The following is a 17,776-nucleotide window of genomic DNA, read 5'->3' as shown; positions in this document are numbered from 1 at the left end:
TGTGGCTTCCTTTGGAGTGCTACCTATACGGATAGCATTTGCCAGTCACCTGGACTGTGAGAATGTTGTTTCTATGACAGTATATCTTTTTTACTGTAAATTGATGTACTGGAAATAGGATGATGGTTTTGTTTCCCATACCATGAACTCTTCCATCAAAAATAAAATGTACTACTGTGTGGGCTTCAAGTTTCCCGGTTCTTGCACCAGTTATTTCTCCTTGTAAATTAATAATCTGGCATTTGGTTTTATATATCAGTCTCATAAGCTTTATTAATGTGAGCCGTCCCTTGAGAGGTAGATCCCCTCTCAGAGTGCTGATAAAATCAGTACAAGGCAGAGGACCAGCCTGAGTAAGGGACGTTGCCAAGGGAGGCCTCTGGAGAGTCAGCCTGCCAATTAGTCTCTTGGCAGCCACTTATAGAGGGCCCTTAGGCTGGAGGTAGCTCTGTCGGAAAAGGGATGCTCTAGAGCAGGGGTTCTCAACCTTCTTAATACCGCGACCCTTTAATAGAGTTACTCATGTGGTGGTGACCCCCAGCCATAAAAGAATTTTCATTGTTACTTCATAACTGTAATTTTGCTACTGTTATGAATCATAATATAAATACCTGATATGCAGTATGCATTTTCATTGTTACAAATTGAACCTCAAAAACAATGTCATTCTATATTGTGAAATATTTCTTTCTAATTACAGATAAATGAAATTTTGTCTGGACGCGTGGTGTAGCGTGGGTCACAGTGTCATAAGTGGGCGTGTCTGCATGTGGACGGACCCACATGGAGACAGAGAGAGGAGCCGTATCTCGGTTTCTAAGACCATTGGAAATAAGTGTTTTCCTATGGTCTTAGGTGATCCCTGTGAAAGGGTCGTTTGACACCAACCCCCTCCCAAAGGGGTTGCGCCCCACAGGTTGAGAACCACCACCCTAGAGGCAGGCAGAGGCAGGGAGCGAGGCCTGGGAGAACTTCTGATGTTGAAGTTCTTAGCCTTCCCTCGTGTAGAGAGTCAGGAAATTGGGTTGTTTGTGCGCAGGAGAAAGTCCCAATTCCCTTCCTGCGTGCTGGGAGTGGCAGCTGCTGGCCGTGGGACCAGATTGCTAGTTGAGGATGCTGCCTTGTTCTCCGGGTATGCGCAGGAACGTCACTAATAACGCACTGCCATCTCTTCGATGGTGACTCATCTTGACCCGACAGGACGGGGCAGAACTGCCCCGTGGGTTTAGTAGAAAGCCCCCCTCCCCCGCCCCCTGTCTTTCTCCCATGGAGCTGCTCGTGGTTTCAAGCTGCTGACCTTGCGGTTCCAGCAAACCGGCTCGGAACCACTGCCCTGTGAGGGCTCCTCTGTACAGCAGCACCTCAGTTGTATTGTTGGAACAGAAAAATCCATGGGGGGAAATCTGCTCAGTGTTAGTAACTTTGTTCAATAGTTGAACTGAAAACTCACTGGACAAAAAACCCTGTACCGGCCCAGAGTGAATCTCTGAGAGCCGTGGAGTCTCACCAGGACACAAATGACCAATGCTCCACTCTGAGCGCCACTCTCACTCACAACACGCGGTGAACGCATCCGTCGTGGTGCGTCGTGTTTGCGCATTGGGCAAGCGATCATAGCCGTCCAAAGAGAGTCAGTGGTACCAGCAGTACAGCCCAGAAGGCCTTGGGAGCCACCGCAGAGATAACGAAAGGACTCATGGTAAAGTGAAGTCAGGTGGCCGCTTGTCTAATTGGGCAGCTGACGACACTCTGGCTAAGGGGACAAAATCAACTTTTTGGGGGGAGTAAATGTGATTAAAGCCTCTAACGTTGTGAAAGGTGTGGCATCGTTACCCACGAAACAAAGACCCAGACCATTGAAGAGGTTGAAAAGTTACTGTTAGCAGATAGCGTCCCGAGACAGTGAGAGTCAAGAAGGCGGAAATCCTCCGTGGTGATTTAAAGTCCTGGAAAGAAGACTTCGTAGGTGTAATTTTGGGGCCTCAGAAGCAATTATTTGGTTTTCCATTATTTTTATGGGAAAAATATATAGTCAGTTCCTTGAACTTTTTGGTGTTTGAACTTGGAATGGATTGAGTATATAGATTATTAGGAAAGAGGGTTTCAAACAGCCGCCGAGTAAGCCGCAGAATGAGAGCTATGCTCTCTAGTTGGATGCAGCAAACCACGATCACGGCCATCAGAAGACAGACAGAATGGCCTAGATGGCAGGGAGTTTAGTGAAAATTATCTATCTATCTATCTATCTATCTATCTATCTATCTATCTATCTATCTATCTATCTATCTACCTACCTACCTACCTACCTATCACTGCCATTAAGTCAAGTCACTTAGCCGATCTTGTAGAACAAGGCAGAGCTGCCCCTGTGGATTTCCAAGTCTGTAATTCTTTTCGGGAGTAGAAAGCCTCATCTTTCTCCCACAATTATTCACAGGAAAGGAGGTTCAAATAGCAGTCTAGCCAAATGGCAGACTGAAAGCTATGCATAGGGCCTGTGGATGAAATCCAGGTGTGGATGAATACATGAGAAAAAATAAGAATAAGGGAAAGAGGATAGAACCCTTTGGTATTTTTGATGCATTTCCTCTATACCCACTGCCATTGAGTTCATTCAAATTCATAGTGACCTTTAAGGACACAGTAGAACTGCCCCAGAGGGTTTCCCAGTCTGTAATCTTTACAGGAGCAAGCAGCTCACCGGCCTCCCTTCCAGACTGGCAGGTTTGAATCACCAGCTGCCCTCGTGGTTAGCAGCTCGTGTTTAACCTACTGTGGCACTGGGCACCCTGCACTGCCTCCAGGATCGATAAAAATACTTTTATCAAATGGCTCAGTATGTGAGGAACATGACTTCTAAAGCAAAGGGTGACAATTTGGGGGTTTTGAAGGAATATAGGAGAAGCAAGAAAGGATTACAAGGAAATTCAAAGTCCAGTAACAGAATGAAAATAGACATTGTACATCACGAAGACAATCCCTGATGCTGAGAAGCAATGAATCAAGGATGCCGAGAATAAATGGAGACATTTCTGAGAATGCCATGAGAGAGACAGCAAAGAACTGAAAACCAGCAGAGAAGAGAATCATAGAGGACAGACGATAGGGAGTCATCCTTAAGGAAGAAGCTGGAAGTATTTGGACAGAAAAGTGATTGAACGGAAATATTTGTCAGAGGTATATTTGAAGAACATAATCTTCTTTGTGGAAAAACGGGTTCAGTGTACAACTGCTAAGTGGACAACGAAAAGCAAACAAACAAAAATTCACTGCCATCGAGTGACCCTATAAGGCAGGGTAGAACTGCCCTTGTGGCTTCCAAGGCCATGATAATTCATTATGCAAGTAGAAAGCCTCATCTTTCTCCCTTGGAGGAGTTGGTGGCTTGGAACTGCTGACTTCTGTGGTTAGCAGCCCAACGCAAAACTCACTACACTACCGGGGTTCCCTGTATGGAGACGCTGTTGCTGTTAGGAGCTATTGAGTCATTTCCAACCCCATAGAGACCCTATGCACAACCAAACAAAACACTGCTGCCTCCTGCATCATCTTCACGGTTGTTCCTGTGCTCGAGCCCAGTATTGTACTCCCAGTTCCTGGAACCTTGCTCTTTTTTTTTTTTTTTTTGATAAAGCTTTCAACGCAAAGTTGAACGTCTTCCTTCAGTATTATTGGTGCTTGCTCGTATGCTGCCTCCTGAAATGGGTGAATGTCAGCTAGTTCTTTTTTGGTATAGGGATTCTGTTTCCATCTTCTTTCGGTGTTTCCTGTATCATTCAATGTTTTGCCCCTAGAATCTTTCAAGATCGCAACTTGAGGCTTGAATTTTTTTAACGATTTCTTTCAGGTTAAGATATGCTGAGTGTGTTCTTCTATTTTGGAAAGCTGTGCTATGCACAAGGTTTTGGGGGGCTACTTTCTCCAAACTGGGCAGCCGAGTCCTTCCTCATAGTCTGTTCTTCGTCTGGAAGCTCCACTGAAACCTGTTCACTTTGGTGACCCTGCTGGCATTTGAAATACCAGTGACACAGCTTCCAGCATCCCAGCCACACACAAGCCACCAGTGTGACAAACTGAAATGTGATGGGTATGGAAGCTGTGATAGTTACATAATCTGTTGTCAACTTAAGTCTATTAAGAGTGAAGGGGTGGAGTTTAGCCTGTCAATCAGTTTGCAGCTTGATGACCTCATTTGGAGGGGCTAAGGAGATAAATAGCTTGCTGGGGGTGGGACAGACTCTCCCTGGGAGACATTTTTGTTGACAAGCCACATGGAGCTAGGCTGAGAGAGCTAGAGCCCTGAAACTGGAGGAGACACGTGGAGGCCTACACCAGCCTGAGATGCCTCTACTTCCACTGGATCCACAAGACATTCCACCCACTGGCCTGTGAGCTTCCTGCACTCAGCGTCATTGCGTGTGTTTCGTGTGTCTGAAGAGGAGTTTAGAGATTGGTATCAGAATATGGCTAATATCAGACTAATAGACTTGATCTGGACTGGGCTGGGATGTTTTCTTTCTTATACACATATGAGTGTCTATGAATTTGTTTCTCTAGTCCACCCAGAAGTGTAGCTAAGGACCATTTGCATAACAAGGACAATCGGGCAGCCAGCATCAACAAGCACTATAATTACTCAGTGACTAAACCATTCGGGTCCAACAATTATTCACCACGGAAACCCCCAAACTGGCCAGATGCAAGAAATTAAGAGAATGAAAAGGATAGTTTCCCCCCAATTAGTGGGTAGAGGAGGGCATTTCATTAAGGCACATATTAAATGTCCAATTAGAATCAAAAGCCCTGCTGATTACCTATGGGTATCACTGGCTATCATTCACTCGGTTACCATTCATCTCCTTTGACTCAGGGCCGTCTCACATGTGTCCCAGCAGAACTGTGCTCCATTGGCTTTGCAGCAACTGAGCTTTGGAAGGTCGGGAGCCAGGCCTTTCTCTAAGTCACCTCTGGGCAGGTGGAAACCTCCAGCCTCTCTGTTAGCAGCTGAGGGCCTTCACCATTTGCACCACCTGGGAACTCCGTCTTACCCATAGGACCCCAGTGATGCCAGGACCTTTGGGCACTTCATCAAATCAACCAATGTATCCTGACTCGGGATTTGGAAAATAGATCGTGGTGGTTTTCAAATCATTAATTTGGTGAATTGAGGTATTCACTAAGGAGGAAACAAGTATCAGATAGACTGAAGGTCTCACAGACAAATATAGAAAAATGGGTCAGATAGAATTGGATTCCATTCCTTGATGAACTGGAATGGTCATTTGGGCCTCAAACTCAGGATTTGGGGCCAGGATGGATTATCTAGTAAGCACGGTATGCACCAGTTGTTTTTTTAAAACCAACAACACATAATAGGTAACATTGTGCACTACAGATTAGTAAGTAAGCACAACTCAGCCGGTGCCTACCTTGCTTATTGGCTAATCTACCCCTGTTGAGGTTACTGGACACACACTGGGGAGGCTCTGCTGGTCCTTGTGTCAGTGGTACAGACTCAAAAGCTGAGCCCCTCTGCAGGGCGGGGACACCACATACCTTGGCCATCAGCATCCTGTAGGCGTAGAGTCGCTTGCCTTTCCCCTTTCCCAAGGCTCCTTCATACTTCTCCACGAAGGCTTGGGCCTCCCTGGGTAGGAAACAAAGGCAGGAATTCATACCTACCCCAAAGAAATGTGAACTCTGAGGCTGCATTGTGACGGAAAGCCTCATGCGGTTTAATACCCCTAGTTAGAATGTAAGTTCCACGAGGGGAGACCATTTTGACTGTCTGTCCATTGAAGCTTCCCAAACAGTGGCTCTGCAGCCCAATATAAACCTGCCCATCTGCTCCAGTAAAGCGTCCAGTCCTGGAAACCCTATGAGACAGTTCTACTCTGTCCTGTAAGGTTGATATGGGTCAGAATAGCATACAACAGACACAATATTGACTTGTTCTCAGGGGGCTAACGTAATCACATGTGTCCTTAAACATCGAGAAGGGGGGTGGCAGGGTCAGAGAGCTGGGGCGCAAGAGGGAAGGCAGGATGAAGGCAAACATCCCCGAGCTACTTGTACTAGCAGCTCTGACACCAGCACCACTTGTTGCCTGGGACGTCCATGGGCTTCTGAGTCACCTGTGTACCGTAGCCTCATTTCTGCAGTGTCTGGACCAAAGAGGTTCAAGTTGTAACAATAACGGCAACCGCCCTTTACTCGTGGCACGGTGGGCACTGGGTACTTGATCTCCTGCTCCTCTCTCCATCAGAGCAACTATCAGACACAGCTTTGACGGAGCTCAGAGAGGTCAAGGGAAGGGAAGCGGACCGAGAGGGACTGAGTAGGAAGGCAAGACCACCCAGGTGGCAGAGACATGAACCCAGGTTTGCCGTCATGCCAGCCTTCTAACAGTATTTCCAACAGCTGTGCCCAGACCAGCTGGCTGCCTGACTGGGCTCGAGGCAGGGAAGCCCCATTCCATTGTTTCTAGCAAAGAGGATCTCTGGTTTCTTCCAGAGAGAAAATCATGCGGGATGCAACGGGGTACATTCCAGAATATTTGGTCATTCTGGAGAAGTGATTATGAATGAAAAATGCAGGTTCTGGAGCCGGAATTCCCGAGTTCAAACCATGGCCTGGCCTGGCCTTTTAACTCACGATGTGACCTCAAGCAGCCTCTGTGCCTTAATTTCTTCACCAGTGAAAAAGGGGGGCAGTAACGAGAGCATTGCACATCTTCCTTGGCAGAAACATGGCCAGAGTGCTCCTTAGAGGCAAGGATGGTGAGTCTTCGTCTCACGTCCTTTGGACATGTTGTCAGGAGGGACCAGTCCCTGGAGAAGGCCATCATGCTTGGTAGAAGGGCAGGGAAAAAGAGGAAGGCGCCCAGGGAGATTGATTGACACAGTGGGTGTAACCATCGGCCCCAGGCACAGGAATAGTTGTGAGGGTGGCACAGGACTGGGCAGTGTCTCGTTCTGCTGTGCACAGGCTGGCCATGGGTAAGAACCAACTCAATGGCACCTAACAACGACAACGACAATGACATCGATAGCATCAGCGTCACAGGGTGGTTGTAAGGATTAAATGAGCTATCATACGTGCAGCATTCAGAGCCGTGCCTGGTACATAAAGAGCACTTACCAAATGTTGACATATATGTATGTATATGTATATACATGTATATATATATATATATATATATGAAGCAGTATGAAAAGGGGAATAAAGCAGTTCTGCCAAGCTGAGTTGGCAGCCAAATGAGAGGACTGAGGGGCAGCGAGTCCCTCCTCCTGACTGTGGAGGGGCCGTGGGGGCTGCTTGCCGAAGGGATTGCAATCAGAGGTGTATCTAAGGTGTCACAGGCATGGCATCATTTGAAGGGGCACCACTGAGCAGTTCCTATTAACTCAGGTATACCCAAAGTCCTTCTCCCGGCACGGTAGACACCATCATGCGGAAGAGAGCCCCTCACCTAAGGGAACAAGTCCAAGTGCGTATCAGAGAAAGCACCTAAGGACATTCTCCGGTGCCACACACATGAAAGGTGCCTGGCTGAGGGAGCCACACAGAGGGTGTTGGCACCTTGCTGCAATCAACATCGATCCGTGCTGTAATTGGAAGTGTGGCTGGGCGGAGGGGCCAGCAGTAGAGAGGGCCTTTGCGTGTTCCTTACCCTGCACCTCGGCAGGGGTGCGATGTCGGTACTACTTTCCATCGACGAGACTCTGCTTCCCAGGTTGGGGAAGGTAGCCAAGGACTGGGAGATACTTGAGTGTCGCCAACTTGGTCCCAACTCACGACAACAGGCATTAGCCAGGTGAGCTGGCAGAAAGCAAAGGTCTTCCAAGCAGAACCCCTGGGGACCCAGATGCCCAAGAGCTTACACTTGAGCCTAGGAGAAGGAGTCTGGTGGGAGACGCTGAGAGTAGAAAACGGAAAGGAGGCAGCCTGAAGAGAGGAGACCCACTGTTCACGGGGACCTGGTTTCATGAGGAGGAGACATGGGCCTTTTCCGCAGTGCCCACCACAGGGGCAGAACCCGGTCCTGCAGACGCAGGGCAGAGATGTCAGATTCTTCTCTGGGCATCCCACCAGTCACCAGGGATTCCCAGGCCCCCCGAGACTTCCAGCTAGCTGGAGATCTCATTTCCACACATGCCAGGGCTGCTCTTTTCCCACCGTTAATAAAAGATGTGTTCAGGTGACACCCGAGCGAGGATGGGCTTCTGTTAGTGACAGCTGGCCGCGCCATCCCTGCTGACGGTTGCGGGAACCGGTATTAAAAGTGGAACAAGGCCGTTCTGCAAAGAAGAGTTTGCAGCCAAACAAGAGGACTAAGGGGCAGCGTGTAACTCGGCCCGATCGTGATGGGGCCAGGGGGACTTCTTGCTGGGGGGATTCCAGCCAGAGATGTGTTTAAGGTGTGGCAGCAATGACACCATTTGAGGGAGCTGGAGCAGGGGCTCTGGAGGAGGAGACTGGGAGGGAAGCCAGTCCACTGTGTGGAGCTGCGGCTTCCAAACTGTCGCCTCTAGTCCCAGGCAACCATGTGCATGTCAGTTACATGAGAAAAAGTTAGCGCTGACCACATCCAATCTCTCAACAGCCCTTGTAGCCAGCAACTGCCATGTCCAATGGCGTAGTGGCAGCCCGTTCCCGTCCTGGCAGAATGCTCTGTTGGACAGCGCTGGCTGGTCTACCCTGGGCCTGGAGGCCCACCATGACCGGCAGGAGACCATTCACATCGACTGAGGAGCAAGCAGTATTTACAGAACCCTTGTCCGGTCTGGAGTGTGTATGCGAAGCCAGACTCTTTAATATGCTGCCTGGAGTGCATGGGGTTAACAAAAATAGCCGTCCTTGCTTTACTTATGGATTGTGATAAGAGTTGTAAGAGCCTCCAATAAAATGTTTTAAAAAAGAAAAAATACTATTGAAGAAAGGGAGAGTGAATTACTTGAAAAGAAATCAGGGGGAGCGGATTATGTGGCAATTATTAAGTGAGGACGGTAGTGGTTGGAATACCGTGATGGCCTGGGATGGGTGGTGGCTCTTCCCTGCCCCTTAACAGATATTTTTAGGGAACCTATTGAGATAATGTCCTAGGAGTGACCTATTGTCTGAAATAAAAGTTCAGTTTTAATAAAGAATGAGGATTTTGCAAATGCGGAGGACACGAAGGTAGGAAAGGAACCAGGAAGATGAGGTGTCTCAAAGAATTAGCAGTTGGGCAGCTCACCAAAAGCTTGGGGGTTTGAATTCATCTAGAGGTGCCTCAGAAGAAAGACCTGGCAATCTGCTTCCCAAATCACAGTCACTGAAAACCTGGTGAAGCGCCACTGTCATGGCGCCAACAAGAGGCACAGAGGAAAGAGGAGAACAAACATCGCTCCCAATCCCGTGGCAGGAACACAAAAGAGGGGTCTGGGGGCAATGGTCATGGAGGGCAGAAATGTTTCCTTAAAAGTCGTTTGCCCATTTCATGTTTGCTTTTAAATCAAATTATACACGTCCAGAATTGAATGGCTAAAATCATCATAGAATTCCTTGACTTAAAAAAAACAGCGTCTTTATAGTCTTCGTACCATACTTTATTCCTCCCTCCCACACAAAGTTCTAATGTAGGGTGGAAGCATTTTAATAGAAAATCAGGAGTTAAAACAACGGGGCTTTTGCCCTTGCCCTTAAAATGCCAGCAGATTGTGAGTGGGCATCCGAGAGGCCACGATGAAATCTCTCCCCGCCTGGAGCAAAGAAATGTGGAGGAAATCCAAGATGTGAAGCTACAACAAAGCCAGAGGACTATGAACCACGTGAACCAGCTTCCACAACCCTGAGAGCAGGAGAACTAGATGGTGCCCGACTCCCACAGTTGACTGCTCTAAAGGCACTCACAGAGAAGGTCCTAGGTAGAGGGGGCGGGGAATGTGCAAGAGAACTCAAAATAAATAATAAAAAGACCAGGCTTGCTGCTCTGATAAAGACTTCATGGACATTCTTCAAGTCTAGAACAGAATTCACCCGCATGCCTCAACTTTCAGCCAAGTGATAGGTTTCTAAGATGAGCAGTAACATGGAGCGGGCATGGGGGAACATACTCCTTAGAATAACCAACCATAGGAGCCCAAAGGTCAGCATTTTACCAGGGATGAAGCTCAGAAGGCGGGGAGAGGTAGGCAAGGAGGAGGGATGTAAAACACAGGGAGAAAGTGGGAAGAAGGCTGTCACTCTGTGGGGCTGCAAATGTCAAAGGTTAAAAATCAAAACGTGGATGAACTGTCACATGGAAAACCAGTTTGCTTTCTAAACTTCCACCCAAATCACAATGAAAAGACTTCAGCAGAGACATGCTGAATAAGTGCCTTGTATTTCTCTGTAGTCTTCCCCCCATCCTTCTCCCGTACAAAGTCAGCTCATAAGTGCTGGGGTGCCAGCCTTTCCTATAAGTTGAAAGAGGAGTCAAGTGCACACGCATGAGCCTTAACATCATGCTGAGCAAAATAAGTCAGTCCCAAAAGGACAAAGAATGCCTGATCTCATTTATGTAATATAAAAAAAATGTAGAAACCAAAGATGATTGGGGGCTCCCCGTGGCAGGATGGAGTGGGAAAGGGAGTTTTGACGTGGGAGCTTTGAGGGTACGCTGATGGCGGGGGAGTGATTGGGAAAGGCAGGATAGACAGTGGGAACGAGCGGAAAAATGCCATCAGTGTTACAGAATTGTGCATGTAGAAATGGGTGAGATGGCACCAGTTTTGTTACGCATGTTTCACCACGATAAAATCAAGTCAAGTGGCATGACTAGGTGGCTTGTAATTGTTCATAGGATGTTACTTTTCCAGGGTCATTTGGGCCCTCGGTTGCTTCGTGGGGCCCTGAGATTAGCTAAGACGTCCTCTCCCCACTCCCATCACTGTTTAAATCATTACGGATGTGAGCGAGTCACGCAGAGACGGTCTGAGGCTTAAATTACAGGAAGAGATCAGAACTTGTTGAGGCTGGGCCACAGAAAGCCACTTCTTAGGAACGGATGAATGTGCTGGGTTGTGCGGGAGGCACAGACGAGGTGGACATAGGATGGCACAGATGGTCAGGTAAGAATCTGAGGGATGCCTGGGTGCTATGAGTCTTCGGTCTCTCCCCAAAACCCCGCTCTGTGCTGCTGGACAACAGGGCCTCATGGACAGCCATGGTCATGTCTGCCAGGGCGCTAACGGTGTCCCTTAAAGCACTATACCTAATGCTGAGGACAGCCAGGGACTAAGGGCGAGTGGAACGTGAATCCCTGTACCTGTCAAGCCCCCAGGGATTGAGGAGAAGTAAAGGACACCCACTCACCTCAGAAGGAGCGGAGCCTTTGGACATTATGGGCTCTGCTGGAGCAGCAAAGCCCTGGCCGACCAGTCTGCCTACCTGAGCTCCGTCAGCTTCTTGGCCATGGGCCAGGGTTTGTTCCTCATGGTGGCAATGAGCTTCTTCTTTTCTTCCACCTGTTCGAGGATCCAGGCCAGCTCCTCCTCAGACAGAGACTCCCCGCCAGAGGCACTGGAAGCCAAGGAGGATGAACTGGGATTGGGGGATCAGGGAAGACACAGATGAATGGAGAAGGAGGTGGGAGTCCCTGGATGGGGCTGATGGTTATCATGCTCAGAAGTTCACCAACAGATCGGAGATCTTTTGTGAATGGAGTTCAAGGTCACCCAGAAGTGCCCCAGAAGAAGGGACTGTCGATCAACGTCAGTTGACAGACCAACGGGTCACAGTTCTGCTCTGACACACGTGGCATTGCCAGGAGTTGGGAATGACTCCACAGTGACTTTCTTCATTGGTTCTCAGAGGCTCGGTGGGTGGGGCGGCATGAAGGCAGGCCAGCGAGGCTGTGTGACTGATGCTCACAGCTCTGTGCATGGCCTGCCCTGCTTGGAAGCCATCGGTGGCTCCCACCGCCTGCCAGGGGAAGACAAAACTGTCCTGTAAGCTGAGCCCTAGGGAGGGTCGCCTCCTTACTCTCCACTTTTCTGAATGTCCCCCCAGCACAGTCTCGCATTGCTGTTGGTAGGGACCACAGGTTGGTCAGACCCATGGCAACCTGACGCACCACAGAGACCACTGTCCAGCCCTGGCCCTCCTCACAAGCGCTCCCACACTTGAGGCCATTGTTGCAGCCACGGTGTCCATCCAGCTCCCTGAGGGCCGTCCTCCTTTCTGCTGCCCCTCTACTTTCCCGGTCTCTCCTGACAACACACCCAACTATGTCAGAGGAAGTCCTGCCAGCCTTGCCTCTAAGGAGCATGCTGGCTGTACTTCTTCCCAGACAGGTGGGTCTAGCAAAGAGCTACCCCAAAGGAATACTATGCAAGCCACTCCTTGTGATTTTAAAATGTCCACATCAAACTAATATAAAAGAAATGGATAAAATCAATTTTATCTTTTATTTCAGGCGAGACCAGGACAGGACCATTTCAATTTGTGGTCAATAAAATTATTAACGAGATACTTTGCCATCTTTGTGATGTTGTGTTTGAAGTCTAGCTTTTGTTTTTCACTTCCTGGAAACAAGCACGAAGAACTGCGTGTCTTGAGTGGATTCTGACTGGAGCGACCCGATAGGACAGGGTAGCACTGGCCTTTGGGTTCCCAAGGCAGTAAATGTTACGGGGACAGAACGTCTCATCTTCCGTGGCGGAGCAACTGGTGTTTGGGAACGGGTGACTTTGAAGTCAGCCGCCCACTTTGTCACCCACTACACGCCCCCCAACCCCCAGCCCCGGGCTCCTGTGCACTTGCAGTCCATCTGAATCCAGAGGCTAAGTTTGCACCAGACCTGTGTGATCTGTACTTAGATTCTACACAACTTATACAGAGAAAGTTGTGAGAACTGGAGCTCAGGGGGACTGCCTTGCTTTTCCAGGTCTTGCAAAATTCCCACTTTTGGCAGTGTGCAGTCTTAGCCCTTCTCTAGTCCTTTCTATTGAAGGCAAATATCTGAGTGTCTCTTCTCTGAATATCTGCCATATATAGGCTCCCAACTCTCGGGGGTTTTATCTGAGCTAAAGGTATAGCACACCTGAATTCTTCTAAGAGTGTTCAATAACTGGATAACATACAAGAACATCATTTCCCTTTGATATTTGCATCTGCAAAAAACTAGTTTGTTTCCCTTAAGACTAGTTTGTTTCCCTTAAGACTAGTTTGTTTCCCTTAAGCTTCAGAGTTCAGTCCAATCAGTTCCCAAAGTACATCTATCCATGTTAAGTAAATTTACCAACTCTTGTGCCAACCTGGTAGTATTAACATCAACTTAAATTTTAGGGAAACAGGAAGTTCAGTTCTGTGGCCCCAGGTGCCACGTTTCAAGGGCTTCCCAGGCACAGGTAGTTCGTAGCTCCCACGGTGGATAGTAAAACTAGAAAACTTCCTGTTAGAAGGTATCCTTGTTTTCCACAGACAATGCACTGTGCTCAGCTGCCACACAATCCGTGTGTGCGTGTGTGTGTGTGTGTGTGTGTGTGTGTGTGTGTGTGTGTGAGAGAGAGAGAGAGAGAGAGAGAGAGAGAGAGAGAGAGAGAGAGAGAGAGAGAGAGAGAGAGAAAGAGAGAGAGAGAGAGAGAAAGCTGCCAGGCTGTTTTGGATTCTTCACTGATAAAAAGGGTGGCTCTTGGCTCTCAGCTTGGGGACATTGGTGACACTGACAAACCTCTCTCCTTCCACGCTACAGACCCAAAGTTGATTACCAGCCAAAGCACCTCATGCGCAGCCACCGCCATTGGGCAGTGGGTGCTTGGGAGCTGCCACGCTGCTGAGTGGCTTTAGTGGAGCTTCCAGGCGCAGGTGGAGTCAGAAGGAAGGCCTGGACCGACTTCTGACAATGAGCCGATGGGAACCGGACACCAGCCACGGGGATGGCTTGGGACGGGGTGGCGTTGTGTCCAGTTGTGTTGGGAGGGCCACAAAGGCAGTAGCAACAGCAGCCTTTCAGCTCAGCTGGACGGAGGCCAGAAGGGTGAGGGAAGGCGGGGCTAGATAAAGGCAGTGCTTGGATAACCTCGGAAAGCTCTATTAATGGAGGTCTCTGGAAGCAGGTGTGGGTGACCTCAGGTTTGAGAGGCCCGTTTGCACTGAAGCAGCCTCTGCGTGTTAGCTTCAGGTGAACTTCTGAGAAGCAAAGGGAAGCCCTTAGTAGGGACTCAGGGGAGGAAGCGATTCCACTCCTTGAACACTGGAATTTCTAGAACGTAGTGGTTTTTAAAACCTGCTAGTCCTAGCATGAGGTGTTTCCTCAGACCGGGGGTCACTCACTCCCTGAAGGAGACCTGATGCCCATCATCCCACCAATACAATCACCCATTAAATCCTTTCTTGTGCACACATTGCTGTTGTCTTGACTACTGATGCTCACTTCTGCTCTCCCCTGCTATCTGTCAACACTTGGGGAACAGGGACTTTGTCCATTCTCTATGCCCCGCCTTGGCACTCGGGACACACTTGCTGAGAATTGCAGGAATTGTTCCTTTTCTGTACCCCTTACTTTCGATCAGCCATCCATACACCTGTTATCCACTTAGGATGGTGCAGCCTCTTTCTGAAGTCCAGGACGACCCCAGACCATCCACGAAAGACTCACATTTCCTCTAAGTTGTGAAGGACGTTGTTCATCCTTGACTCCTCTACCTCATGTCCAAGGATAATCAGCTCCCAAATCCCATGGCTTTTGAGTTGATTCCAATGGAAAACGGTCCCTAGGGACAGAGTCGAATTGCTCCACAGCCCCTGGAGTGATGACTATCCACAGAAGCAGCTGCCTCGTTTCTCTTTCACGGAGCAGTTGGTGGATTCAAATAGCCGACCTTGCAGATGGCAGCAGAATGCTTAATCCATGGTGCCATCAAGACTCCTTAAGGACAACCAGATAATGGGTGTGGGGGTGGGAGAGCCTTACGTGGGCCAGGGATGACTGACGGGGGTGACAAAATAAGTGAGTGGCTGCTTTTGAGGGATTCTGTAAAGAGGAGCAGTATGGTGGTGCCCCGACGGTCTCTCTGTAACTGTGCAGGGATCTAGAAGCACACTTAACTCAGGGCTTGGGCACAACTCTTCACCACAATCCTGCGACCTGCTACGCCCAAAGTACCACTGCAGGGGAGTCTCACATCCTAAACCACAGGTAGGCATAGCTTAGCAATAAGAGGGAGATGTTGCATCGGCATTAGTGGCTGGTACCAACGTTCTGATACCATAAACTGATTCTATGCACGAGCACACATGTGCTAGAGCTAATGCAACCAAGGAGACAAAACAAGTCAACCAAAGCACAGAACCCTAGCCTTTCGGAGCTGTGGTAGAACCTTTGATGTTCTTCTAGACCAGGGGCTGGCAAACTGCCGCTCTCTTTCGGTGCGTCCATGGGGCTCTGAAGTAAAATGGAAAACAGTTCAAGGAGATTATTCAGCTAATGGTGACTTCATTGGTTTGTAAGAATATTTTTTATGGCTCTCGGATAATTTTTAGATTGTTGGGAGGAATAGGATTGGCCTTTTTGTCTCAAACATGTGCCAACCCCTGGTCTAGACGGATGCCACATTTCATAGAAGAGACAGGTCTCAACAGGGAAAGAAGGGGGTGTCTAAAGCCCTCTCAGTTCATTGCCATCGAGTCAATTCTGACTCAGAGCGGCCCTGGAGGACAAGGCAGAACTGCGCCTGTGGGTTTTCAAGACGGTAAATCTCTATGGGAGTAGAAAGCCTCAGCTTCTTCCTGAGGAGCAGCTGGTTTTGAACTGCTGACCTTGGAGTGAGCAGCCCAACATGTCACTCCGACACCACCAGGCCTCCTGTTTAGCCCTCGGAGACGTCCCAGATCCAACTCTGTTCCTGGCTCCCAGTCCTCCTCTTCCAGAACTGCAGTGAGTCACCAGGCAATATTTTTTCTTTCTTTTTTTAATCATCCAATACATTGATGTTTATGGGAAACTTCTCAAAGATGGATACCTCCCTCCAATTTTTCCACTGTTATATCAGCAGGCTAAATATTTCTTATCCCAAAAGAAAATGTAAAGCCTCCACCATTCTTTTGACTCTCCCCCTCCCTCCATCACTCAGTTCCCTCCCTCTATCCCTATCTAGGTGAGGCTAATCCAATTTTCACCAGTTAAAATGTATGAGAAACGGGACCTTGTCTACCCCCCCACCCCTACCCCCACCCCATCACCTCCCCACACAGCGCGTCCATCTGCACCGCGGCAAGCTGGGCACCGGGGTAGAGAGTGTGCGATGACCACCCCAGCTCAGGAGGCTTGGGATCCTCGTCCTGCTTCTGCCCCAGCATGCTGGGCAATGACAAAGGCAGAGAACGACTGGGAACTAGAAAAAGCAGGGAGCCTTGATTCACAACCAGGATGGCAGCAGCCCCTTACCAGGAGGGGGATGGACCCTGAAGGGCAGTGAGGAGGCAGGGCAGAAACACCCCGGAGTTAGAGCGGCACAAACCTGGGTTTCTTCAGCTGCTTCCACATCTCCTCCTTCTTCAGAACCTCTTTTTCCTTCTTTGGGGTTGCTTTCTGCTCCCTGAAGGAAGCCTTCCCATCCCTCTTCCTCCTCTCCTTGCAGGTCCTCTCTGCTGGGCCCCGGTCCTCTGGGCGTCTCTTATGCTCTGCGTGCTTCCTCTTGGGAGACCTTGGCCTGGAGCTGCCCACAGGCTGCTCCTTCCTGCCAGACTGGGCTCCTCTCCTGACCGATGTCCCCTCGGCCTTGGGCGCCTGCTTCGTTGAGGGTCTTCTCTCAGGCCTGTCACCTGCAGGGGCAGAAAATGGACAGTTCAAACCTCAGCCACCTCGAGTCCAGAGAGCAACCAACGGTTGCATACCATTGATGATATGAAATGCAAGCTCCTGCCTAATTCACAATAAAAATAAAAAAGTCTTGTGGACCACAGTGGTGGTGGCGGGGTGAGGGGGGTGGTGTCAAGTTGTTCACGTAGAAAAAGAATGTTTGGAAACTGATTGTGGTAACCACTGTACAATTTTGCTGGACGTGATTGAACTATGGGATGACATATGTATGAAACCCCAATTAATAATAATAAAGTCTTGCGGAATCCTGTGTTCCGGAATTAGAAAAAATTGTCTCCCTTGTCTCACCTCTGCCTCTCCACCCCAGCCCCCAGGCCCAAACACTCTAACCTGAGTGGGGGAAGCATGTGTCTTCCTCTTGGCCAGGCTTTGTAGCTCCTTGGGGTCAGAGCTGAGCCATTTGTTACGGAGTGAATTTTGTCCCCAAATATATGTGCTAAGGAACCCTGAAAGAGAAAGTCCTGGTAATCCGCTCCACGGATTACGGACATTAGCAGAGATTGGATGCCTAATGATGAGCCAACTAAGTCACCATGTGGCCTGAGCTGGTCATAATGAACTGAGTATGGTTTATTCTACAAAGTCATAAAATAAAGCATGCACCGCAGCCCTCCATCATTAAAGGAGACTGGGCTTGAATATGATCTGAAGGCACAAGTAAAATCAACTGCCCATGATCGCCCCTCCTGCCATATCATGCAGACACTACTTGAAACGTGTCCAATACACAGACGCTACTTGAACCTGACCAGCAGAAGCACTGCAGCTCCTGTCTACAGCATGGAAATGCCTGAAACACAGGCTGAACATGGGACTGTTTAAGAAGCCCTGCGTCAGAAGTGACTTGATAGCAATGGGTGATACAAGTGGGAGTGGACATTAATAAATATGAAGCTTAGCGTCTGTGACAGAGCATGTTGTGTGTTCAGA

The 17,776-nt window shown here is 49.0% G+C and overlaps 1 protein-coding gene across 1 annotated transcript in view; it reads right to left on the bottom strand.

Annotated features, from left to right (window-relative positions):
- Positions 1-17,776, bottom strand: part of TMC2 (transmembrane channel like 2) — a 79,806-nt gene that overhangs the window by 46,329 nt on the left and 15,701 nt on the right. The window contains exons 2-4 of the mRNA XM_075527967.1: positions 16,485-16,788; positions 11,413-11,565; positions 5,557-5,647 (exon numbers count right to left, since the gene is read on the bottom strand). Coding sequence (XP_075384082.1) covers positions 5,557-5,647; positions 11,413-11,565; positions 16,485-16,788 — 548 coding nt within the window. The remainder of the gene's footprint in view (positions 1-5,556; positions 5,648-11,412; positions 11,566-16,484; positions 16,789-17,776) is intronic.

Source organism: Tenrec ecaudatus, chromosome 12 (assembly GCF_050624435.1).
Source record: "Tenrec ecaudatus isolate mTenEca1 chromosome 12, mTenEca1.hap1, whole genome shotgun sequence".
NCBI classification, from domain to species: domain Eukaryota; kingdom Metazoa; phylum Chordata; class Mammalia; order Afrosoricida; family Tenrecidae; genus Tenrec; species Tenrec ecaudatus.
The sequence above is the reverse complement of the archived record's forward strand: the minus strand, read 5'-3'. Positions and strand labels throughout refer to the sequence as shown.